The sequence below is a fragment of the Ascaphus truei genome, chromosome 10 (genome assembly GCF_040206685.1).
Source record: "Ascaphus truei isolate aAscTru1 chromosome 10, aAscTru1.hap1, whole genome shotgun sequence".
NCBI classification, from domain to species: domain Eukaryota; kingdom Metazoa; phylum Chordata; class Amphibia; order Anura; family Ascaphidae; genus Ascaphus; species Ascaphus truei.
Window position 1 is genome coordinate 34,505,221 of NC_134492.1, and position 25,582 is coordinate 34,530,802.

General features: G+C 43.6%; 1 protein-coding gene across 1 annotated transcript in view; it reads right to left on the reverse strand.

Annotated features, from left to right (window-relative positions):
• Positions 1 to 1,059: 1,059 nt before the first annotated feature.
• LOC142503798 (ADAMTS-like protein 2) overlaps positions 1,060 to 25,582 on the reverse strand; it is a 36,270-nt gene continuing 11,747 nt past the window's right edge. Inside the window, 15 exon segments of the mRNA XM_075616512.1 lie at positions 1,060 to 2,762; positions 13,020 to 13,164; positions 15,539 to 15,671; positions 15,673 to 15,713; positions 16,171 to 16,341; positions 17,375 to 17,530; positions 17,866 to 18,079; positions 18,186 to 18,312; positions 18,396 to 18,487; positions 18,688 to 18,946; positions 20,880 to 21,171; positions 22,455 to 22,630; positions 23,281 to 23,361; positions 24,073 to 24,190; positions 24,714 to 24,859. Of these exon segments, the coding sequence (XP_075472627.1) occupies positions 2,644 to 2,762; positions 13,020 to 13,164; positions 15,539 to 15,671; positions 15,673 to 15,713; positions 16,171 to 16,341; positions 17,375 to 17,530; positions 17,866 to 18,079; positions 18,186 to 18,312; positions 18,396 to 18,487; positions 18,688 to 18,946; positions 20,880 to 21,171; positions 22,455 to 22,630; positions 23,281 to 23,361; positions 24,073 to 24,190; positions 24,714 to 24,859 (2,270 nt within the window). The 3' untranslated portion in view covers positions 1,060 to 2,643.

A 25,582-nucleotide genomic window follows, 5' to 3' on the forward strand; every position in this document is an offset into this window, starting at 1 on the left:
CCATGGACGGTGCGCGTACGGTGGCCAAAAAACGCGGGTGACGTCACGGCCGCGCACGCCTCTGCACAGGCGAAGGCACTATGGACCTGGCCTTGGAATAATGGAAGACGGTTAGCGCCATCTACCTTTCATTTGAATAGAGCAAGCCCAACATTACGGAGCCACTGAGCCAAATATACGTGGTAACCACTAACCACTTATCACTGCAAAAACAGGAGTTGTCACAAGGACCAAGGTATCTGGAAGTCTACGTATGAAACTCTCAGACTGGCCGGTTTCCAATGCGCCTCTTAACATGAATACATCAAGATGATTTCCTCCAATGAACATGTGACCGCTTCTGACAGGGAACAAAACAGAAAGTGGGTATATGGAGAAAGAAGAGGATGATGTTGTCAGGCACACGAAAATGAAATGCTACCGTTTTAGTCTCTTCACATGCTTTTCCCCCCCATTTTTCTTGTAGCAACAAAAGAGTCAGAAATGTGTCAAATGTTTAAATATTGGGGAGTACAACTGATATATATATATATAATCGGATAGTAGAGGGCATCCATATCAGTTCTTGCATTACAATAGTAGATAACTTATCTGTGTGGCTGCATGTAAGTCGCGCCATTGGCCACCTCGGATGACCAGTGACATATAGGATCAAATGAAGGTTGTCCACAGCAGGAGTGAGGAGTTTGAAAAAGAGCCTCCTTGGCTCAAAACATTGATCATTTCTTATATTATTTGTATCTTCATGGATTAAATAACTAACTACTCTTTTTAAACACAATTCGAGTTCTGTGGACATCCTTCATTGATCGTGTGTGGTGTGTTTGGTGTGTGGTGTGTGTGCCTTTTTCCCTGTAGAATAACAATGAAATAAGGAATAGTGGGTTGGGATAAATCACGTCATCTGTGTGTGCTCCCACAGGACATATTGGAGTCATAATAAAATGTATTTTTCATGTTAAAATTATTTATTTTTTATACTGGTTCCTGATGAAGGAACGAGTCTTCTCTTGAAAGCTCATGTGACATTATACATATTACAATAAGCTGACGCTTGTTTTAATAATTAGAATGTTGTTTCATTGGGTGGCATTATTGGTGTTTGTTAAACAATTGGGCTGAAGGAGTAACTATGCACGTAGAGGTAAGAAAACTGCCTTTGGAATCTTGTCTGAACTCCGTGTGACCTTGGACAAGTGACCTAATGACCTTGTGCTTCAGGCATCAACATGAGAGTGGAAGCTCTGTGAAGCAGAGTCTTATTATTCCGGCAAAAAAGTCATGAATGGTGCAGCGATGTAAGAGACAAAAATATATTATTAGGCGAGTCAGGGGCAGATAACATTCCCCAATGTAGTTCTTGTTTTATTTAGAATAATAAAAATACATCTTTTTCAGCCAATGTCACTGTAGCTGGAGCCAGATATGGCGGCCGTTGTCTCGCAGTTACAACCTTTAGGCTCCATTGTGGGCCTTTGTGATACAACAGGACGCTGCAGGACTGGGAGGCTTTCTCGGTCATTGTGGAGAGTAAGGAGCCTCCTCTCCCCAAAACACTGTCCTCGGGATCAAAAACTAGGCAGAGAAAGGGGCCATACAGAGCCCCACAGTCATTTTTGAAAGAGGTAGGGCTCCCACGATACCTGCTTAGCCTAAAAACTACTATCCATGTGTGGTGCAAAGTTGTCTACGTCTATCTTTTGCTGCCAGACTAGACTTCAAAGCCGTAACCTTGCAATGCGTTGTGGCAGGGAAGGGGTTAACACAGCAGTCCATTAAACCTACTATTTAATTGAAGGGGACAGGCTACGAAGAATCATATTTTTCACTCACTGTGAAAAGTTGGCCTTTATGTGAGGTAAAGGAAGGCTACTTAAATGAGGGTGTTTTCTATTTCCCCGATCCCACGCTACTGTGGAACTGGGGCAGTGTCCGGTGTATTCACATGACAGGCGTTCCCATAATGCAATAGGCATCATGCAGCCCGTCAGCGTAAGCGGTATTTGGATAAGCAGCGACTCCACTGAAGATCAAGTGACGAATAAAAACAGGTCCATACATTAATCCTCGGTGTCATTCAAAAAATAATAATCTAGGGCGGACTGCTCTGCAATTTACAGAGCTGCGTATACAGTCCGAGCAACAGGGTTTTATTAACAGTTTAAATGCCATGTCACTAGAACTGCAAAAGGAACCCATGCAGTTAGGTTATTAAATGTGGGGGAAAAAATGGAATAGCACCTTATTAACAACTTTGGGATAAGTTATGTCTGCTTTAGCACCTAATGCCCAAATCACTCGTAAAAACAATGCAGCATCTTAAAATAACCCGTGTGTTGACAGAGGGGAAAAATGAACAGATTGCAGAGTAGTGTGTTGCTGGACTCTTTGGCACTGTAGGGGTTAATCAACAGAGGCATACTGGGCAAATATGCCCATGAACAGACCAGCAGGTTGAGCACCATAAGGTTAAATTAGAATGAAAAGGTCAAAAATAACCGATGCCGATCCCTCCCTTCGACTACCATTTAAAATACCCCAATACTGGGACTGCAGGGTTATTAGTGGAAGAAACATTGGGCGTGTCCCAAAATGTACAGAATTCACAATAGTAAGGCTGGGATCTCTCTGAGCGGGTGACGGTCAGGGTGCTTTCCCCCCGCAAGCTCGGCAGCAGGCTCTGCGGTAATACCAGTGCGAGCACAGCTTCACTTTAAGCACCAGGGAACAGTTAGCTGTAGCTTTGTCTTCACAGTTTTCATCTGGGGAAACAGAAGAGCACAGAGATCAGAAGAAATGTAGCCCCTTCAAATCCAGACCTGGGTGTCAGTAATTATACCAGGAATAACATGCTTTAGGCTCCAAGGGCAAGAAGAAAGTAGGGCAGTCTAGTCCTTGCACCGGCCTTGATTACTAAACAGTTTTGTGTGTTGCCATGGGAGTATCTATATACTGATCCTTTAAGGGAATGGAAGTGAATTCTTCATTATCTTGAATAGAGGGTTGTATAAGAAGAACTCACAAGTCTGGGTGGAGGTAGCAGTAGTGACCTCTGACCTGTCCATCTGAGGTATGTCCATTAGGTTATCAAACTTGATAGGCTGTGTACCGATTTGTCTTGCATACCAAGCTATTTTATTCTGCGATTACCAACTAATATGAGAGCTGTGACAAATACAGTGTATGTGTGTTCCCCAGCACTCAAAGGGACGCCAGAGTTGGTTATTAATCAGTAGTAATCTTAAAAAGCAAAAAAGATGGTGTGTGCCGAGTACGCGCGTTAAAGTGAAACTTCTGGGTGTTTTGGTACCGTGACAGGTTTGGATATAAAAGTACTGGTACTGTGACAGGTTTGCTTATAAAAGTACTGGTACTGTGACAGGTTTGGATATAGAAGTACTGGTACTGTGACAGGTTTGGATATACAAGTACTGGTACTGTGGCAGGTTTGCTTATAAAAGTACTGGTACTGTGACAGGTTTGCTTACAAAAGTACTGGTACTGTGACAGGTTTGGATATAAAAGTACTGGTACTGTGACAGGTTTGCTTACAAAAGTACTGGTACTGTGGCAGGTTTGCTTATAAAAGTACTGGTACTGTGGCACGTTTGCTTACAAAAGTACTGGTACTGTGGCAGGTTTGCTTATAAAAGTACTGGTACTGTGGCAGGTTTGCTTACAAAAGTACTGGTACTGTGGCAGGTTTGCTTATAAAAGTACTGGTACTGTGGCAGGTTTGCTTATAAAAGTACTGGTACTGTGGCAGGTTTGCTTATAAAAGTACTGGTACTGTGGCAGGTTTGCTTATAAAAGTACTGGTACTGTGGCAGGTTTGCTTATAAAAGTACTGGGACTGTGGCAGGTTTGCTTATAAAAGTACTGGTACTGTGACAGGTTTGCTTACAAAAGTACTGGTACTGTGACAGGTTTGGATATAAAAGTACTGGTACTGTGGCAGGTTTGCTTATAAAAGTACTGGTACTGTGACAGGTTTGCTTACAAAAGTACTGGTACTGTGACAGGTTTGGATATAAAAGTACTGGTACTGTGACAGGTTTGCTTATAAAAGTACTGGTACTGTGGCAGGTTTGCTTATAAAAGTACTGGTACTGTGACAGGTTTGCTTACAAAAGTACTGGTACTGTGGCAGGTTTGCTTATAAAAGTACTGGTACTGTGGCAGGTTTGCTTACAAAAGTACTGGTACTGTGGCAGGTTTGCTTATAAAAGTACTGGTACTGTGGCAGGTTTGCTTACAAAAGTACTGGTACTGTGGCAGATTTGCTTATAAAAGTACTGGTACTGTGGCAGGTTTGCTTATAAAAGTACTGGTACTGTGGCAGGTTTGCTTATAAAAGTACTGGTACTGTGGCAGGTTTGCTTATAAAAGTACTGGTACTGTGGCAGGTTTGCTTATAAAAGTACTGGGACTGTGGCAGGTTTGCTTATAAAAGTACTGGTACTGTGACAGGTTTGCTTACAAAAGTACTGGTACTGTGACAGGTTTGGATATAAAAGTACTGGTACTGTGGCAGGTTTGCTTATAAAAGTACTGGTACTGTGACAGGTTTGCTTACAAAAGTACTGGTACTGTGACAGGTTTGGATATAAAAGTACTGGTACTGTGACAGGTTTGCTTATAAAAGTACTGGTACTGTGGCAGGTTTGCTTATAAAAGTACTGGTACTGTGACAGGTTTGCTTACAAAAGTACTGGTACTGTGGCAGGTTTGCTTATAAAAGTACTGGTACTGTGGCAGGTTTGCTTACAAAAGTACTGGTACTGTGGCAGGTTTGCTTATAAAAGTACTGGTACTGTGGCAGGTTTGCTTACAAAAGTACTGGTACTGTGGCAGGTTTGCTTATAAAAGTACTGGTACTGTGGCAGGTTTGCTTATAAAAGTACTGGTACTGTGGCAGGTTTGCTTATAAAAGTACTGGTACTGTGGCAGGTTTGCTTATAAAAGTACTGGTACTGTGGCAGGTTTGCTTATAAAAGTACTGGGACTGTGGCAGGTTTGCTTATAAAAGTACTGGTACTATGGCAGGTTTGGATATAAAAGTACTGGTACTTTTACGGCAGGTTTGGATATACAAGTACTGGTAGTGTGGCAGGTTTGCTTATAAAAGTACTGGTACTGTGGCAGGTTTGGATATAAAAGTACTGGTACTGTGGCAGGTTTGGATATAAAAGTACTGGTACTGTGGCAGGTTTGGATATAAAAGTACTGGTACTGTGGCAGGTTTGGATATAAAAGTACTGGTACTGTGGCGGGTTTAGTTAAAAAAGTACTGGTACTGTGGAAGGTTTTTATATAAAAGTACTAGTACTGTGGCAGGTTTGGATATAAAAGTACTGGTACTGTGGCAGGTTTGGATATAAAAGTACTGGTACTGTGGCAGGGTTTCTTATAAAAGTACTGGTACTGTGGCAGGTTTGCTTATAAAAGTACTGGTACTGTGGCAGGTTTGCTTATAAAAGTACTGGTACTGTGGCAGGTTTGCTTATAAAAGTACTGGTACTGTGGCAGGTTTGCTTATAAAAGTACTGGTACTGTGGCAGGTTTGCTTATAAAAGTACTGGTACTGTGGCAGGTTTGCTTATAAAAGTACTGGTACTGTGGCAGGTTTGCTAATAAAAGTACTGGTACTGTGGCAGGTTTGCTTATAAAAGTACTGGTACTGTGGCAGGTTTGCTTATAAAAGTACTGGTACTGTGGCAGGTTTGCTTATAAAAGTACTGGTACTGTGGCAGGTTTGCTTATAAAAGTACTGGTACTGTGGCAGGTTTGCTTATAAAAGTACTGGTACTGTGGCAGGTTTGCTTATAAAAGTACTGGTACTGTGGCAGGTTTGCTTATAAAAGTACTGGTACTGTGGCAGGTTTGGATATAGAAGTACTGGTACTGTGGCAGGTTTGGATATAAAAGTACTGGTACTGTGGCAGGTTTGGATATACAAGTACTGGTACTGTGGCAGGTTTGCTTATAAAAGTACTGGTACTGTGGCATGTTTGGATATAGAAGTACTGGTACTGTGGCAGGTTTGCTTATAAAAGTACTGGTACTGTGGCATGTTTGGATATAAAAGTACTGGTACTGTGGCAGGTTTGCTTATAAAAGTACTGGTACTGTGGCAGGTTTGGATATAAAAGTACTGGTACTGTGACAGGTTTGGATATAAAAGTACTGGTACTGTGACAGGTTTGCTTATAAAAGTACTGGTACTGTGGCAGGTTTGCTTATAAAAGTACTGGTACTGTGACAGGTTTGCTTACAAAAGTACTGGTACTGTGGCAGGTTTGCTTATAAAAGTACTGGTACTGTGGCAGGTTTGCTTACAAAAGTACTGGTACTGTGGCAGGTTTGCTTATAAAAGTACCGGTACTGTGGCAGGTTTGCTTACAAAAGTACTGGTACTGTGGCAGATTTGCTTATAAAAGTACTGGTACTGTGGCAGGTTTGCTTATAAAAGTACTGGTACTGTGGCAGGTTTGCTTATAAAAGTACTGGTACTGTGGCAGGTTTGCTTATAAAAGTACTGGTACTGTGGCAGGTTTGCTTATAAAAGTACTGGGACTGTGGCAGGTTTGCTTATAAAAGTACTGGTACTGTGACAGGTTTGCTTACAAAAGTACTGGTACTGTGACAGGTTTGGATATAAAAGTACTGGTACTGTGGCAGGTTTGCTTATAAAAGTACTGGTACTGTGACAGGTTTGCTTACAAAAGTACTGGTACTGTGACAGGTTTGGATATAAAAGTACTGGTACTGTGACAGGTTTGCTTATAAAAGTACTGGTACTGTGGCAGGTTTGCTTATAAAAGTACTGGTACTGTGACAGGTTTGCTTACAAAAGTACTGGTACTGTGGCAGGTTTGCTTATAAAAGTACTGGTACTGTGGCAGGTTTGCTTACAAAAGTACTGGTACTGTGGCAGGTTTGCTTATAAAAGTACTGGTACTGTGGCAGGTTTGCTTACAAAAGTACTGGTACTGTGGCAGGTTTGCTTATAAAAGTACTGGTACTGTGGCAGGTTTGCTTATAAAAGTACTGGTACTGTGGCAGGTTTGCTTATAAAAGTACTGGTACTGTGGCAGGTTTGCTTATAAAAGTACTGGTACTGTGGCAGGTTTGCTTATAAAAGTACTGGGACTGTGGCAGGTTTGCTTATAAAAGTACTGGTACTATGGCAGGTTTGGATATAAAAGTACTGGTACTTTTACGGCAGGTTTGGATATACAAGTACTGGTAGTGTGGCAGGTTTGCTTATAAAAGTACTGGTACTGTGGCAGGTTTGGATATAAAAGTACTGGTACTGTGGCAGGTTTGGATATAAAAGTACTGGTACTGTGGCAGGTTTGGATATAAAAGTACTGGTACTGTGGCAGGTTTGGATATAAAAGTACTGGTACTGTGGCGGGTTTAGTTAAAAAAGTACTGGTACTGTGGAAGGTTTTTATATAAAAGTACTAGTACTGTGGCAGGTTTGGATATAAAAGTACTGGTACTGTGGCAGGTTTGGATATAAAAGTACTGGTACTGTGGCAGGGTTTCTTATAAAAGTACTGGTACTGTGGCAGGTTTGCTTATAAAAGTACTGGTACTGTGGCAGGTTTGCTTATAAAAGTACTGGTACTGTGGCAGGTTTGCTTATAAAAGTACTGGTACTGTGGCAGGTTTGCTTATAAAAGTACTGGTACTGTGGCAGGTTTGCTTATAAAAGTACTGGTACTGTGGCAGGTTTGCTTATAAAAGTACTGGTACTGTGGCAGGTTTGCTAATAAAAGTACTGGTACTGTGGCAGGTTTGCTTATAAAAGTACTGGTACTGTGGCAGGTTTGCTTATAAAAGTACTGGTACTGTGGCAGGTTTGCTTATAAAAGTACTGGTACTGTGGCAGGTTTGCTTATAAAAGTACTGGTACTGTGGCAGGTTTGCTTATAAAAGTACTGGTACTGTGGCAGGTTTGCTTATAAAAGTACTGGTACTGTGGCAGGTTTGCTTATAAAAGTACTGGTACTGTGGCAGGTTTGGATATAGAAGTACTGGTACTGTGGCAGGTTTGGATATAAAAGTACTGGTACTGTGGCAGGTTTGGATATACAAGTACTGGTACTGTGGCAGGTTTGCTTATAAAAGTACTGGTACTGTGGCATGTTTGGATATAGAAGTACTGGTACTGTGGCAGGTTTGCTTATAAAAGTACTGGTACTGTGGCATGTTTGGATATAAAAGTACTGGTACTGTGGCAGGTTTGCTTATAAAAGTACTGGTACTGTGGCAGGTTTGGATATAGAAGTACTGGTACTGTGGCAGGTTTGCTTATAAAAGTACTGGTACTGTGGCATGTTTGGATATAGAAGTACTGGTACTGTGGCAGGTTTGCTTATAAAAGTACTGGTACTGTGGCATGTTTGGATATAAAAGTACTGGTACTGTGCCATGTTTGGATATAAAAGTACTGGTACTGTGGCAGGTTTGGATAGAAATGCTGTGGCCGGTTTGGATATAAAAGTACTGGTACTGTGGCAGGTTTGCTTATAAAAGTACTGGTACTGTGGCAGGTTTGCTTATAAAAGTACTGGTACTGTGGCAGGTTTGCTTATAAAAGTACTGTGACTGTGGCAGGGTTTCTTATAAAAGTACTGGTACTGTGGCAGGTTTGCTTATAAAAGTACTGGTACTGTGGCAGGTTTGGATATAGAAGTACTGTTACTGTGGCAGGTTTGCTTATAAAAGTACTGGTACTGTGGCAGGTTTGGATATACAAGTACTGGTACTGTGGCAGGTTTGCTTATAAAAGTACTGGTACTGTGGCAGGTTTGGATATAAAAGTACTGGTACTGTGGCATGTTTGGATATAAAAGTACTGGTACTGTGGCAGGTTTGGATAGAAATGCTGTGGCCGGTTTGGATATAAAAGTAATGGTACTGTGGCAGGTTTGGGTATAAAAGTACTGGTACTGTGGCAGGTTTGGATATAAAAGTACTGGTACTGTGGCAGGTTTGCTTATAAAAGTACTGGTACTGTGGCGGGTTTAGTTAAAAAAGTACTAGTACTGTGGCAGGTTTGGATATAAAAGTACTGGTACTGTGGCAGATTTGCTTATAAAAGTACTGGTACTGTGGCAGGTTTGCTTATAAAAGTACTGGGACTGTGTCAGGTTTGGATATAAAAGTACTGGGACTGTGGCAGGTTTGCTCATAAAAGTACTGGTACTGTGGCAGGTTTGCTTATAAAAGTACTGGTACTGTGGCAGGTTTGCTTATAAAAGTACTAGTACTGTGTCAGGTTTGCTTATAAAAGTACTGGTACTGTGTCAGGTTTGGATATAAAAGTACTGGTACTGTGTCAGGTTTGGATATAAAAGTACTGGTACTGTGTCAGGTTTGGATATAAAAGTACTGGTACTGTGGCAGGTTTGCTTATAAAAGTACTGGTACTGTGGCAGGTTTGCTTATAAAAGTACTGTTTTATTGCCTGATCACATTTCCGTCTGCATGAACGACTTTTAGTGCTGTGAGAAGTTTGAGCCAGGGGGGCGTGCGTGCGTGATGGTGCGTGCGTGATCGTGCACCCGCCTGATCGTGACACATTTTTGTCTCCATGAAGGAGTTTTAGTCCTATGAGAATTTAGGCAGGTGCCAGCAAAGATGTTTCACTTCAAAAGATAAGAACTTATCAACTCATTCACAATAATGACAATGCAGGTGTGAAAAACAAGACTTCTAAGAAAAGGTGATGAATTATTACGTTTGTATATGGAAAAAGGGAGTATCACATATTAATGCGAATGCGTAGTCAGGGAAATATTGTAGCAAACACACAGAAACCCAGCAAGCTCAAAGAAACACCAAAACATACCACGTAAAATATATATATATATCAAACGGAAATATTACTGTATGCTCATTTGCATGTCTTAGACAGGTCTCCAACCCTGCCTTACACCATTATCACCCAGCACACAGTGCTTCTACTGCGGCAAGGGATTCTGGGAAATGACATGCAAATGAGCACACAGTGCCACCTTTTGCTTCAAAATCATATAACATGGTCCCCTATAAGCTTATCCTTGCTGCATTTCACAGCTTTTGAGCACAGCCTGGGTTAAGATGCATAGCCAGCAAACCCACCCACAGATTCTGTGCTCATTTGCATGTCATTTCCCAGAATCCCTTGCTGCAGTGGAAGTGCTGGGTGCTGGGTGATAATGGGGAAAGGCGGGGTTGCAGACCTGTCTAAGACATTCAGATGAGCATACAGTAATATTTCCATTTGCTATATGCTTTATTGTGGAGGGTTTTTGTCACTTTTCTTACCCACAATAACTTAACTAAGTGTGTGTGTGTAATATATATATATATATATATATAAGCAATACGATACCGTTTGGAAACAAAATCAGCAGGCAGCACTCCAGAATTGAACAAACAAGTGTATTGAAAAAATAAACACAAAACCAACGTTTCGGTCCACAAATGGGACCTTTGTCAAGGTGGTGCATTCGTGGACCGAAACGTTGGTTTTGTGTTTATTTTTTCAATACACTTGTTTGTTCCATTCTGGAGTGCTGCCTGCTGATTTAGTTTCCAAACGGTATCGTATTGCTTATTCTTCATTATAGGATCTGCACCCACACCAGTGACTATTATTACGGAGTGCTTTTTGTTCTTTTTCTATGTTATATATATATATATATATATATATATATATATATATATATATATATATATATATGTATATGTATATATGTATATATGTATATATGTGTGTGTGTGTGTGTGTGTGTGTGTGTGTGTGTGTGTGTGTGTGTGTGTGTGTGTGTGTGTGTGTGTGTGTGTGTGTGTGTGTGTGTGTGTGTGTGTGTGTGTGTCAAAAGGAGTGCTTGTTAGGACCTGCAAAATTTGGTCATGCCTTGATGTGGCTCGCAGGCTTATAATGCTTTGGCCAAAGGGTTTAACTAAATGACCCTTTTTCAAGAGATTTATATATAGGTATTTCACTATGTATTTTTGTCATATTGGAAGTAGCTTTGGGCTTTTCTGTCTTTTGTTGGAAACATTGTAGCAAGGCATTTTTAAGAGGCACAATGAAAACAGATCATATGTAATATATGTAACCCTCCTGCCCAGCTTCTAGGGAGATTACATTGATGTGGTATATATGGCTTCTTCTGGGGGCCGTGGCGAAACGCACGTTGGGACGGGTCTTAGAACATCTTCTGTGACCCGAATGACGCGTGACGCATACAGGCGTGCACGCCTACAATCTATCATCTCTGCTTGTTCCAATCCATGGCAATTCACTTTTTTTGTACCGGGAGATTGAATTTCAGCGAATGTTTCTTATACCGTTGGACACTTTTTTGCGTGAAGATATTTTTCGGTGATACTGTTACCTTTCTAGACCGGCCGGTCCAGATTTTTGCAGGGAAGAAGTGCCTTTTCCCTGCTGAGTCTTTATTCATTAGATCAAGATCCTCTTTTCAGTGTATTTACCATGGATTGGAACTGCTATAGTATGAGATCTTATTGTGTAGATTACTCTCTCTCTTATTTTGTGTTGATTAGGGGGTGTTCCATTTTTTTGGTGTTTTAGTCTGTCTAAATAAACTTTTTGTATTTTTTGGTATACCCTGAGTGCTTATTTTGGAGGTTATATATACACATACACAGGATACATAAACCCCAACCATTTCTGGATACAAATATTCATTATTTTCAAAGAGTTTCCGTAATAAATTTACAAACAATTGGTAATTGATTACTTTTAATTAGCTTTACATCTGCTGTGAGTTATTCTTAACGCAGATATATTTCTGTTTTGTGATGTGTGAACTTTCCCATTTTAAGACGTGTGTGTGTGTGTGTGTGTGAATGTGATAATGTGCCAAAATGAAGAGACGTTTTGCAAAAGTTGCCCGTTGTGTGACTTTTATGTGAATCGCAAAATGTTCACACTCTACTTCTAGTTCTACTCACTGCCTTGGTCCTACAGCTAAGGGGGGAACCGTGATGTCATACCTCATCCGCTGATGTCATAACCCACATGCATCATGACCATTTTGTATAAAGTATATATTTACATATATATTGTTTTTTTTTTAGTGCTGACAGTCCACGCAGTGCTGTACATAGAATTTTTCAGGCACAATTAATCCCGGGCCCATGTAGGCTATCATCTAATTTTGGGACCTGAGGCACAGGGACATTGAGTGATTTGCCCAAGGTCACATTGAGAGCAGACACTGGGATTTAAACTGGGTTTATCCGCTTAGATATACACATACGGTATGTACATATAGACAGACACATACAGATGTAGCAGCCGTTATTGCTGCCGCTGGCGGGACATACATGATGTGCCAGCGACCGCATTGTAAATACAGTAGTCACCCGTGAAGTCGGCACTAACTCACCAACAAGTGCAACAACGACTGCCACACCTGTATCTCTGTGCCACATCTGTATCTCTGTGCCACACCTGTATCTCTGTGCCACACCTGTATCTCTGTGCCACACCTGTATCTCTGTGCCACACCTGTATCTCTGTGCCACACCTGTATCTCTGTGCCACACCTGTATCTCTGTGCCACACCTGTATCTCTGTGCCACACCTGTATCTCTGTGCCACATCTGTATCTCTGTGCCACATCTGCATCTCTGTGCCACACCTGCATCTCTGTGCCACACCTGTATCTCTGTGCCACCTGTATCTCTGTGCCACATCTGTATCTCTGTGCCACACCTGTATCTCTGTGCCACACCTGTATCTCTGTGCCACATCTGTATCTCTGTGCCACATCTGTATCTCTGTGCCACACCTGTATCTCTGTGCCACATCTGTATCTCTGTGCCACACCTGTATCTCTGTGCCACATCTGTATCTCTGTGCCACATCTGTATCTCTGTGCCACATCTGTATCTCTGTGCCACCTGTATCTCTGTGCCACCTGTATCTATGTGCCATCTGTTAAATCCCATTTGGTTTACCCCTAGCTGTAGCAGCCTCTTACCCGGAGCCTCAGTGGGGCACGGCTGCAGCTGGCAGGCCTGTTTGCTTTCTGGTTTTGTAGTCGGATCACAACCCTGTCCCAGCTCTTCCCCCTGATAACAATTCACTTCCCGAACCTGCTGCCCAGATCCGCAGGTCTTACTGCACTGTGTGAGGAAGAGAGACAGCGCGTGAGAATGGGACATTCCAGCCTGGTCTGCCAGCTGGAGACTGGCACATGCAAAACGCACACACCTCTTCTTTTTTTACCAAGATACACACACGTCTACACACAAACCATACACTTTTATGCACCAACAAACATTATACACGTTATGCACACATATCTTTCACCGTCTGTCACAGGAAAAGGGATATAGAATACATATGTCTAAGCCAGAGGGTAGGCAATTCCAGTCCTCAAGAGCTACCCACAGGTCAGGTTTTCAGGCTATCCCTGCTTCAGCACAGGTGGCTCAATTAGTGGCTCAGCTAGCCGGGGCTTCTCTGGCGTCAGCACGTGCCATGAACAGCTTCCTGTGCGCACTGGCATGAGTGAGAGGCCTGGTGCGCACTGACGTTAGAGGCTTGGCGTTTGGGGGAGCCGGGGCCTGGCGGCAACGAGAGGACCAGCAGACGGGCTCTGACGCCCACATAGCTTTGGAGAGCCGGGGACCAGGGGCCTGAGACCATCCCCAAGGTAGGTAAGTCTGTAGGTCCTTTTGTGTATGTATTTGGGGTTTTTTTTTTTTTAATGTATTTGGGGGGGGGGGGGATTTTTTTTAAAGATTTGGGGGTGGTGGGGGTTGTATGTATTTGGGGGGAGTAATGATTGTGAGGAGCGGGGATTGAATGAGAGTGGGGTAATTGATGGAGAGGGGAGGGTAGGGGAGGAGAGGGGATGCAAGAGAGGGAGTGAAGGGGGAGTGAGTCAGGAAGAGAGGGGGTAAGAGTGAGATGGGGGAAAAAGAAATACATGGGAAGTATGGGGAAATTGAGAAGGGGGCCGCGAAGTGTGCCATGGGGGGCTCGCAAGACAGCTGACACGGGGGTGTGTGGCATAAATCTAGTCGTGGTCCCCGGGAAATCTGTCGGTGGCCCTGATTGCCAGATTAGGTAAGAATGTAGAATTATACGTTGCCACGTGATTTACATGCACAATTTAAAGCAGCAATACTAGATACTACATGACCCTCCTTTCTTTCCTCCTTAGTTGTATATGTAAAGCACGTGACAGTGTATCATTCTACATTCTTACCTAAGCTGGCAACAGTTTGACTGAGTCTCTGAGCCCCCTGTGCTGAAGAAGGGATATCCTGAAAACCTGACCTGTTAGGCCGCTGTCCCAGTGTGCACTGTAGCACGCGCGCCCGGCGGGGGGGGGGGGGGGCGTGCTCAGCGCTTCACCGCGATCTGCGAGAAGATGCTGGAGATTGCGATGGGGGGGGGGGGGAACGTGGCTGGGGGTGTCCAGGGGCGTGGCCTTGACCTCACGCGGCTGGTTCGCCCTCATTGGCTGAACAGCCGTCGCAAATTGTAAATTCAATTTGAATTTCTTTGTGAAAAATTGCAGTACAGCGCGGCTGCACATTCCGCGCGAAGGTGCATACTGGGCGCAGCCCCATTGAGGGGCAGGGTTTTTTCGCGCAGTGCACGTCGAGGTGTGCGCTGTAGAAGGCACTGGGACTGCAGCCTTAGTAGCTCTTGAGGACTGGTGTTGGCTACTCTTGGTCTAAGCCAGTTGTGGATTTCAAGCACAACTGGGTCTGACTTCTTTATTGGGGACAGCGTCTTGAACCATACATAATTAGCAGTGGGTCATGATGTAACACACTCCCGTGTATGCTATACTTTGTGTTCCATGCTAATTAAAAGCTGTTTCATTTACCAGAGCTGTTTTCAAGTGCTTCTCTGCACCACATCTTCAAACAAACATATCTTACAACGCCATGCAAATCCACAAACCATTATTGTTACAAAATAGCACACACATCCTATATCTTCTTACACACTGCAAACTGTTTCATGCACATCCACAAATTATGAACTTTCCAAAATACACGCATATCACGTACCATAACACGCATGCGCGCACATCATACCGTTCCATGTATACAACCCACATACATTCACATGATCTTCCCTTTATAAATCTGACTTTCCCGAATTCCTGCAAGCACAGCTTGCTAGATAATATCTTCATCCTCATTAGATACTTATCCTAAAATAGGGTTATTATCTTCTCAGTGGAATTTCGGATAAATGATTACCACAGGGTTAGTAACTAGAATAATGGGGTAATACTTATTGTTGGCGTGGCAGAAATGCATAGTGTTTATCAGTTTTCTTCACATTTTACTGGGTTAAATTAGAAGTGAGAATTGAAGAAGTTACCACTGCTGATCACCTCTTCTTCAACTGCCACAAACTCTTATCAGAAGCCGGATGTGGGAGCTGAACTCAGAGCATTTTAATACACATTTATAACAGTACTTTACATATTTATCTCTGGCCCGATCCATTCACTATCTGGCTGGGTACCTGAGACCAGGCTGTGGTGAACCAAGCAGAGCAAGGCCTCTGGAAGCAGGTTTCTCTCTGCTCTGGTTTTCGGGAGAGCTCACACATTGATTCAGGGTAATCCCGGTACAGACCGTTCTCCAGCCCAGCACAATACAAGCCGCGTATTCTCCCCGCGCCCACAGCTGGTGTTACACTGCCGGCAGAAACCACATGCCAATGGCTACCATGACCTGTGGTGTGCTACTGTCACAATTTGTTTAGGGTCTATCCAGTGCATTGTGTGACTATTGCATGGATTTACTGTCACACATCACACTAAATGGGAGGAGGCGTGGCATAGGGATGAAAGTGTCTTCAATACACAACCATAAGCATTGGATTCCATGCTACTTAGATTCAATTACTGAGGAAATATACTAGAAAGTGCTATGAAATTGGAAGGAGCTATAGTGCAACTGTGTGACGGTCACATAGTCTCATTAAACACACTGTGCCAGTCACACACTATGACGGTGTCGCTGTGCAAGTTTATGTACAGTATATGGTGATACCATGGGCAGCATGAGACTAGAAGAGAGTGTCATGGGTGTTACGAATACCACTCTGTATACCTCTCCAGTTCTTTCATACCCATTCCCCATCAGCCCTACCTGTGCCCATTCCTGTGGCACCCAGTGAGGGGCACAGTGTAGTTCCCCACAGGGCTGTTTGGCTAGAGGTTTGCTGTCGGAGTCGCACTGGGCATCTGGAATCACTTTCCCTTCTTTGTTCCGACAAATAACATACCGACTCATGTGCCCCTCACTACATGGACCAGAGCACTGTAAGGCATAACACATGCTTAAGACAACACAGGCAGTTTGATAGTAGCAGTTACTTAAAGCACTGTTCAACTGCATTGCCCAAAACAGTCAGACAGCAGCATTAAACTGAGTAACTCACAGCAACTTTACACTGTATTACTCACAGCCATTCAGAGCGTGCTGATAAATATAAATACTACTCCTAATTTCCTGATCTTCAATGAGAGAACAGCCTTACTTGGTATTACTCAAGCCAAGCAAACTAAAGAACAACTTCACATGTTGTTACTCCCAGCAAATCAAAGAGAAGCATTGTCTTTGTTACTTCAAGTCAACACTGTGTTATTTGCATCCAGTGAGATCTATCACATAGTGTTCCCCCAAAGCAATGCATTATTTTGTGCTACTGCCAGCCAATCAAAGCAAAGTGTACTCAATGCTACCGCCAACCAACCAGAGAGAAGCATACTAAATATTAGTACTTGTCAATCAAAGTATTATGGCCAGCTATTGAAAATAGAAGAATTGCTTGGTGTTACCAGGGCCGAATAAGGCAAAGGTGTTTGTTTCTTACAGTGTACCAGTCACTGTGAAACATAACAAGGAGCTGCTCATCCCAAGCCAATCACAAAGCATCACAGCACAATGCTATCTATACCCCATCCAAACAGAAAGCACAATGAAGCAGTTTGGCACAAGGCACATACACGTGTACGGATTTGAGAGGTGACGCGTTTCCTGTTGAAGATAGGCTATAGAATGAAGCATGCGGGGCCTCCGCAACATGCAGCGAGCAACGTTCTTGCACAATAATCATTTCAAATGATATGAAAAGTCATCTAAATATATTTGAATAGAGAATTAGAAGACATAATATATTTGTAATACAAATGACAGCACGTCAAGTGAATCAAAGAGCAACATTACTTGGGAACTTGGGCATAAATGCATTACACGCTTTACTTACGTCCACACGTTACATTTTTATCATCCTACTCACACACATGTAACTTACATTCAAATATCTCTCTTGCAGATGAGGCCTACTCACCGGTCCCCACTCTGATGATGTCCAGTGATGGTCACATGGAGGACCCAAGCACAAATTCTGAACCTGGGGTTTCACAGCCTCGTCGCACTGATGGGAATCTAAAGAGCATCTCACCTCCCTCCTCATCACCCCCTCAGACCCACAGGCAGCTGTGCACTGCACCAAATACACAGGGGGGAAAGACAAGAGCTCAGAGACAGGTGGAGGAAGACGAGAGACAGGTGGAGGAAGGCGTGAGAGAGAGAGAGAGAAAAATACACGTAGATGAAAGAGACAAGGACAACCTAAGAGTGATGTGAAGAAAGACATAGGAGAGATGACAAGAATGGGCAGAGAGACAGTGGGTGGGGGAAGAGACAGAGACAAGAAGGAGACATAGAGAATAAAAGTACAAGTAAAAATAAAAGTGCAGAATTAAACTTTGTGAAAGGGAAAGATGCAAAGACAATGAAAGGCACGGGAGAAAGAAGTACAGGTGGTCTGGAACATACCTCTGACCATTCAGACAACTCCCACTGGGGACCGCAAGGTTTGTTCTTACAAACTTTCTTCTGTGGGGGTCTTGGCAGCTGGGTGCCCTCACACTGCTCATCATACACAGAGCTATCCAGCCCGGGAGCCAGCATCTTCCAGCATCGAACTGAGCGCACCTGCACCCCTTGTCCACAACTTCGGGAGCACTCACTCCAACCACTAGACTCCCACCTTCAAGAGAAGGAAAGAATGTGAGACCAACACACATCTTTCCTTTGCATCTCCGGCAGTTTTTCACCCACTCACTAACTGTCTGTCTCCCCTTCTTGTTTCTCACCTGGGCAGGCACTCTCTTCCTGCACAGAACTCCTGGGTGGGCTCTGGTCTTGTCATGGGATCACAATATGATTCATCCACCTCCCTCCCATCGTATCGGATACACAACGCATAAGTGGAGCTGATTCCTACAGTGATATAAACACATCATTTATGTGTGTGGGTGACTGATGTGATCCCATCATTTCTCCCTGCTTGTCTCACACATTACCTGAGCTACAGGTGGAGCTGCAGGGTGAATAGGCAGAAACTTTCCAGCGATACATGTCAGAACGGCTGATGTCCTGTCCCGCCACTGAGTCACTGCAGAGCGGAATAAACCCGGAGGTTAGGGGAATAAAGCCTGTACTAAGTGGTTGCCCAAAGGGAAGACATTTTAACCAGAGATCAGGATGAAATGGAATATACACATTGATTAGAAGAATTGAGTTTTACATGGAGATTAGAGAAGAGAGGGCTATAACCAAAGATCAGAAGCACAACGGGTGTTTCAGGGCATGTACCTGTTGGAGCTGGGTGCTTGTAGTGGCTGAGTCCCAGCAATGGAGCTAAGATGTTCATACACAGCTGGCAACATTAGACTATCTCTAAGCTGCTCCTCTTCCTGGGTGGACTCTGCTAGGTTATGACCCCCAGGGTTGCCAGCCTGGGCATCCTCACCAAAGAGAGTATGGCACAGGGCAGAGTCACTCTGGTGATCACAGAGTCTCCACAATTCACTCTGGAGCAAGCTCAACGGGGCGGTGGTGCTGGGCAGGAGGCCTGAAACACAGAGAGGGAGTGCTGAGAAGTACACAGTATTCCCAACCTGCCTCCAGGTCATCCCCAGAATTTAGGTTTATAACAATACGAAATAATAACAAAACTCATTTTATTGCACTGCAGCAGTTGATGTGACTTTAAAGATACAAATACAAACGGCGTACACGTGAGTTAAGCAGCCCACATTTTCTGCGTGGCCTACGATAGATGATAAACGATTCCTTCAAAGTGCAGGTCTCCTCAAAGACAGAGATACAAAGCAGAGCTCTACTCAAGTTCATAATGAAATTGTCCTTTAATGTGACAGCCAAGAACAGTGGAAAGACAACGTTTCATGATCTGATGAAAGGTCCATATGGGACCTGAAACGTTGTCTTTCCACTGTTCTTGGCTGCCACATTAAAGGAGAATTTCATTATGAACTTGAGTAGAGCTCTACGTTGTATTTCTGTCTTTGAGGAGACCTGCACTTTGAAGAAATTGTTTGTCTGTATTGTGTTGGCTGCACCAGCAGGACTCTCCTCGCCCGAGGCTGTTTCCTCGCACTGTGGGAATTCTACAGTAGATGATGGAATTATGCGACTTGGGATGGGAGTAGACAGTTGGCCTGGGGTTGTGTTCAGGTTAGACCTGAAAAGAGGGGCAACCCTACCGATTAGAGGTCGTTGAAATGGAGGAGGGGAGGGTGGAGGATACTGCAGAGGTAAAGGGGAGTGAGAAGTGGTGCTGGACATTTATTTAAAGTGATTGAGCTGCAGCCTTATAATTACATTGTGCCCTGTTAAATTGTTACTCTTACTGTCTGTTATAGAGCATATTGTTGTTGTTATTATTATAATATGAATATTATTCTTTGATCTGCATCACTAATATCCAGGTCCAGCAAGTGAATAGAGGGACGAGAGTGGTTCTGCAAGTTTGAATTTCCAACCATCACATTGATACAATTATCATTTCTACCCGGCCATATTGGGTTTTGTTCTGCTGGTACCCCTGGAATCCTCCCTACCTCCTTGTTGTGTACAAGCGCCAACCAGGTACGCAGAAATATGCAAATACAATACAGGGAATATAATAATATAAATGGGATAAGTACATCAAGGCATAAATGTAACATTAGGAGGAGTCCCTGCCCCGAGGAGCTGTGAGAAGAGGTACACACATAAGTATATACTAAGTATCTTAGGCGCCATTCTTGCCAAACAGACAGTGTACCGTTTATCAATAAGGAACATGGAAAATATGTATTTTTGTTTGATTAAAGTCAACACTTATAGAGAAGGTGGCACTTTCCCTCTATCTGGTTCTCATAGAACATTGGTGGGGAAAAGATGTCCCACAGGGGCTTCACCTGTCGCCCCCAACCTCTGCCCAGGTAGCCTGCTCTCTCTCTCCCGGGTGCTGTTCCCTCTGATCAGAGCATCTCCCCTCTCACTCCGGTCAGCTGTTTTCTGACAGCGTGCTCATTCATAGTGTCCCGCTCTTCTCCTGTCCTCAACCCTATTTCCAAAGGTAAGAAGAGGAGCGGTACAGTATTAATGAGCCCACCAGCATTAAGCAGCTGAGTGTAGGGGAGGTGCTCCTGCCCAAGAGCTGCAACATTCCTGCTCCCTGTGCACTGGGAAGAGAGAGAGGTACAGCCACCAATGTCACCTACTTACTATCCATGTTAACCACTCCCCCCATGTTATCACCTTCCCCCCCATGGTGTTGTCTCTCTCGTGTTCCTTTCCCCATGTCCCTCTCTCTCTTTCCCCCCTCACATATCACACAATTCCCACACCCATGTGTTATACTGCCTAAGTGAATGTTAAGGCTAATGTATAGCCCTTTATAGGACATGTGGCCCTTTAAAGTATATCATGTTGCCCACCACTGTCCTAGAAGGGGAAAATTACCCTCTGTCCTGCTACACCTAGAAGGCAACACTTACCATCTGTCTGGTCTTCCTCTGCCATCCCCTGCTCTTTGCTGGATCTCTCAGGGTGTATGTGTGAGCTTTCTCCTTCCTGAAGGTTTCCCCAGCTCCAGGTTCCAGGTGGATCTTGGTTGGACGTTTCTTGGTGTCCCCCCACAGAACCTCTCTGGGCCTCACTTTGACCATTGCTAGGAGCTTGCAGACCAGATTCTCTTGGCCCAGAGAGAAGGGGCAGAGGTGGTTCTGGGACACGAGGTGCGGTGTATTCATATGTTATGTGGGGAATCTTCCCATTGAAGTTATAATACTGAATGTAGAAAATACAGACTGATTCACATAAATATATTTGACACAAGAGTGCGTTACACAGTTACAATTAAACTGCTACAAACCTAAAATATAAAACAACATACAACGAAAAAGGAGACCATAAACAGCCCCTCAGAAGGAAGGGGGATGATTTCACATAATTACACATGAGACACAACAACACTACATTTCTCACAGATATAAAATGATACTACTTGAGGCTCACACATCACAACATTGATAGAATGTTGGGTTGTTGCGCATTCAGGTTGGGTGAGGGAAATTATGGAAGAAGGCAGTTGTTTATGTATAGTTTGTGTAACATACACAAGTAGGAGTTGTGACGGTGGTGATTAAAGATACGAGGGGCACTTAGCAGTTTGCATGGGAAAAACACCACAAGACTACGGACTTCAGTCATTGTAAGGTTATTAAACAATTGGGTCAGGTTGTGATGGATTTAGTATTGGCAAAGCAGATCAGTAGTAGGTCACAGTGTAAGTCCCAGCATGACACTAATAGACTAATTTGAGGGTCATGGTACTATTAAATTGTGGGGAGGGATTTGAAAGGGGGGGATGGGTTGAGTTGGGGAGGCAGAAAAGACATAGGTTGTTGAAAGCAGCATAACATAAAATAATTTTGGGGGGGCTGGGTTGCATTGGGTAGGAGGTCAGAGCATTATAATGTTGTCAGAGAATGAAGGGAGCAGGTAGAGTGTTGCAGAGGAAGCAAATCGCTTGCTTTTGTATCCAGTAACTACCAAGAATGTGGAAGGATATTGCTAGGGAGTGAATGCGGGACACTGGCTGCTGGGGCCACAGTAATCAGATTGGAGGAAAACTTGGTCTTGATGTGATATTAATTGGGGATGAGTGTGTTAGATTAAAGGTTGTAGTTAAACACACACACACACACACACACACACACACACAAGACACACACACTCAGGGACTGGTTGCATGTTGAAGTTGAGTTGTGATGGCTGATAGTGACAGATGGGAGGATGTAGCGCATGGCTGCTGTCTTACACATACACTATGACTCTCAAGGACTGGCAACTGAGTCTGGGCATGTTAAAATCAGGTTGTGGTCATGTCACTGGGTGAAGAGGGGACATGTTAGAAGCTACAGTGGGGGCTGAGGTTTTACACACTATGAGACTAAGGGACTGGTTGGTGATCACAAACAGTTTAATGTCAGGGTTTGATGGTGTCAGTGGGTGATGAGGGGTCAGGTTGTCACATGCAGAAGAGGACTGGGGTCTTTCACACCACACACCATGACACTTAGTGACTGATTGGTTGGTCCCGGCGCAGTTAAATACTCCAGCCCCAAGCTCTGCACGTTTGGCGGCCTGCGATACTTCACCAGCGTCCCCGCAACACGGAAATTCTGAGGGTTATCCATCATCATGTTCCCATTAATATAAAAATTCCCCACCGCGTCTGCCAGAGCTAAAGAGGAGACAAGGGAAAAAGAAAAGTGAGATTGAGGTGGAAAGGAGATAAAGAAAAGGGAGTAGAGGAACAAGTGGGAGAAAGGGGTTACACAAAGAAATTAGGGTCCGAAAAAAGAAAGGAGAACATTTTAAAAGAAAGGTGAGGAGAGTAAGACCACGGAGAGAATGAACTCAGAAATAAACTAACATGAGGAGGGGCAGAAAGAAAAAGAGGGAAAGAGAGGGAAAGTGAGGGGAGTGAAAAAAGAATGAAGGTTAGAAAAGAGATGGCGAGGGGAGAGTATAAAGAGGAAAATATAAGAATTAAGAGGGGAGTGGAAAATGGAGAGGGGAAAAAAGGGGGGGTGCAGATAGATTAACAGAGGCCACTTTATAATCTGCTGTGAAACTGCCTCCAAGAACTGGAGACTAGATGTTGAATGAATGAGACTAACATTTTCTCCCGAGCAGGGAAGCGACTTGACAGTTTATTGCACAAGGGCTAAGGGGCTGTATTCTATATCCACCAAAACGGCTGTTTGAGACATTTTCGGCTGAAAATCCCCACTGACATCAAGGGGGATTTTCTGCCTGAAACGGCCCGAACTGCCGCTTCAGTGGATACAGAATTACCCCCGAAGAGTGAGAAGTGAAAGTCTTTCTCACCCAGGATATTTTCAGTATTCCTTTTTTCCGTGATTAGGATATCAAAAGCTCCAACTGGAATCGTTGTGATTAGAGCATAACCTGGAGAGATACATTTATTACAAACACAGTGCTTCGCATGCATATATACAGAGAGAGTGTGTGTCCGCGTGTACAAGTGCCTGCATACTGTGCATACAGCACTATTTACCGGGCCGGTACTTCATGGATAAAAATATTATGCTGTGTGCACTGCCAGTGGTTCGTGTACAAAACCTCCATACAGGGTGAACTGTCTGTACTGACATATACATAGAAATCCAGTATGACCAAGTTCCAATCAGTACTTCAAATGCAATCTATATGTACTTTATTACCCATAATAATGAATTACTTTGATTTAAACAGCTATTCAAAACATTGCAGGATACCCCTGGACTATAGCTGTCATACAGAGTAACACTCCCTCTGCAGTTCCTTGTGCAGGGCTCGGGAGGCAATGCGGTTAGGTCAATACACTGCCTATTTATATACTGTGAGTGGTAAGAGAGACAATTCCAGCCAAGAAAATAACCCCCCCTGTTGCTCTCCATGCAGTGATGGGGTCACCATAAATAGAAGGACTGAATATATCTAAAGTGTTTCTAAGTTTAGGATTCAGTATTTCATGTATTAGATATTTGAAATGACTTTTCTACTGGATATGGGGTCATGTCCTGTGCTTACTGTATGTACAGCAAGTCCTTCTGCTTTAAGGAACAGTGTAGCCTTTGCTTTGAACCCCGTGCCGCGTTCAGTTGATAGGTTGCTTACCCAAGACGCACTTTCGGAAGCTCCCTGATACCCGGTAACAGGTACTTCCATCCCCCCCACAAACACCGCAGCGATCCAAAGACCTGGCAGAGTGCAGCTTCCCATCACATCCCACCGGCTGCAGGCAGACACAAGGGGAAAGCATGCAGCTTTGTATGTAACCTGAAGCCATGCTCTGTACTGGATATGTCATTTGTATGAGCTCACTGCCATTGCAGCCCATGTACAGACAGTGTACAAATGTAATAAAATATTATTTTCTTTTTTATCTTCCATACCTTTAACATTTACTTTATTTATTAAAAAAGTTCCAACATTTTGCAAGATCATTTCGCAAAGGTTCCAACCAGCGGCTCATATAGGACTTCAGAAAGCATGTAACTAGTCTGTTCTTTGTTGTTGCTAGATATTGAAAAAGTCCATGGTACTGGTGCCTAAAATCTACTCAAAACAATGTTCAATTTGGTAAATTCAGTGGGCACTGAGATCCAAGATCCATAATTCCGACTTGGTCCCACCTTGGTATCATGACTAGGTGTATTATATCCTCTGTAACGGCACCCACACACTATATCACTATATGGGGTGAAGACTGGCTAGTTTACAGATGATATGGACTAAGTAGGTGTCCTGAGTGGTACCTCACACTTGCCGCTGATACAGACTCCCTGATAGGTTCGGTCTCTACAGCTTGTCCCATCATGGGCTGGTACCAACAGCTGTCTCTCCCGGGTGCTACTGGTGCACTGCAGGTCACACGGCTTGCTGGAGATGCTGGTATAATCATCTGAGAGAGACAAATCAATAGCCATACAGGGGGTGCTGCACCAAGACATACAGCCAGATTACATGCACTAACAAATACATCTTATGTGGGCCCCAAAACTGTATAGACTAAATAATTTCAAAGCTAATTGACCTCACACCAGCAGGTCTAATGAGTGCTTTTAGGAAATACAGTGAAGCTTCTGCTGGCTTCACATCAATGTATCAGCTGAATGCTATGCTAGCTTTCTAATTCTTTAATAGAGCACTGTGGCTAATTAACCATTAGCCCTCCAGTGCTGGCCTATGTGTCACTAAGGTCACTTAGACCCTCCCTATGTAGAGATTGACATTACCAACAATACCCCAATGACCTCTAACACATCCTACAGCTCAATGTCCCCACAGCCTTCTCTTTTTTATATAGATCTGTAGAATATTGTCAGAATGGTCCCCAGCTTTCTGGAGCATCCCTCCAATAACCTTTTTTTTCCCATTATAAATAATCTACAGAGAACCATCCAATAAAGTCATCCTTTCAACGCAAACTTGCAGAACATCTGACAAAAACGTCCCTCATACACTAGACAGAACAGAGTGTTGCTCATGAAAATCTCCACTATAAAGAGACATGACAAAATCCCCAGAAACATAGCCTGTGGGAGCAGATAAGAACCCCTTGATTCACCTAGTCTGCCCATTCTGCAATCTGTTGTGAAACCTCAGACCCTCTGGTTTCTTTTGT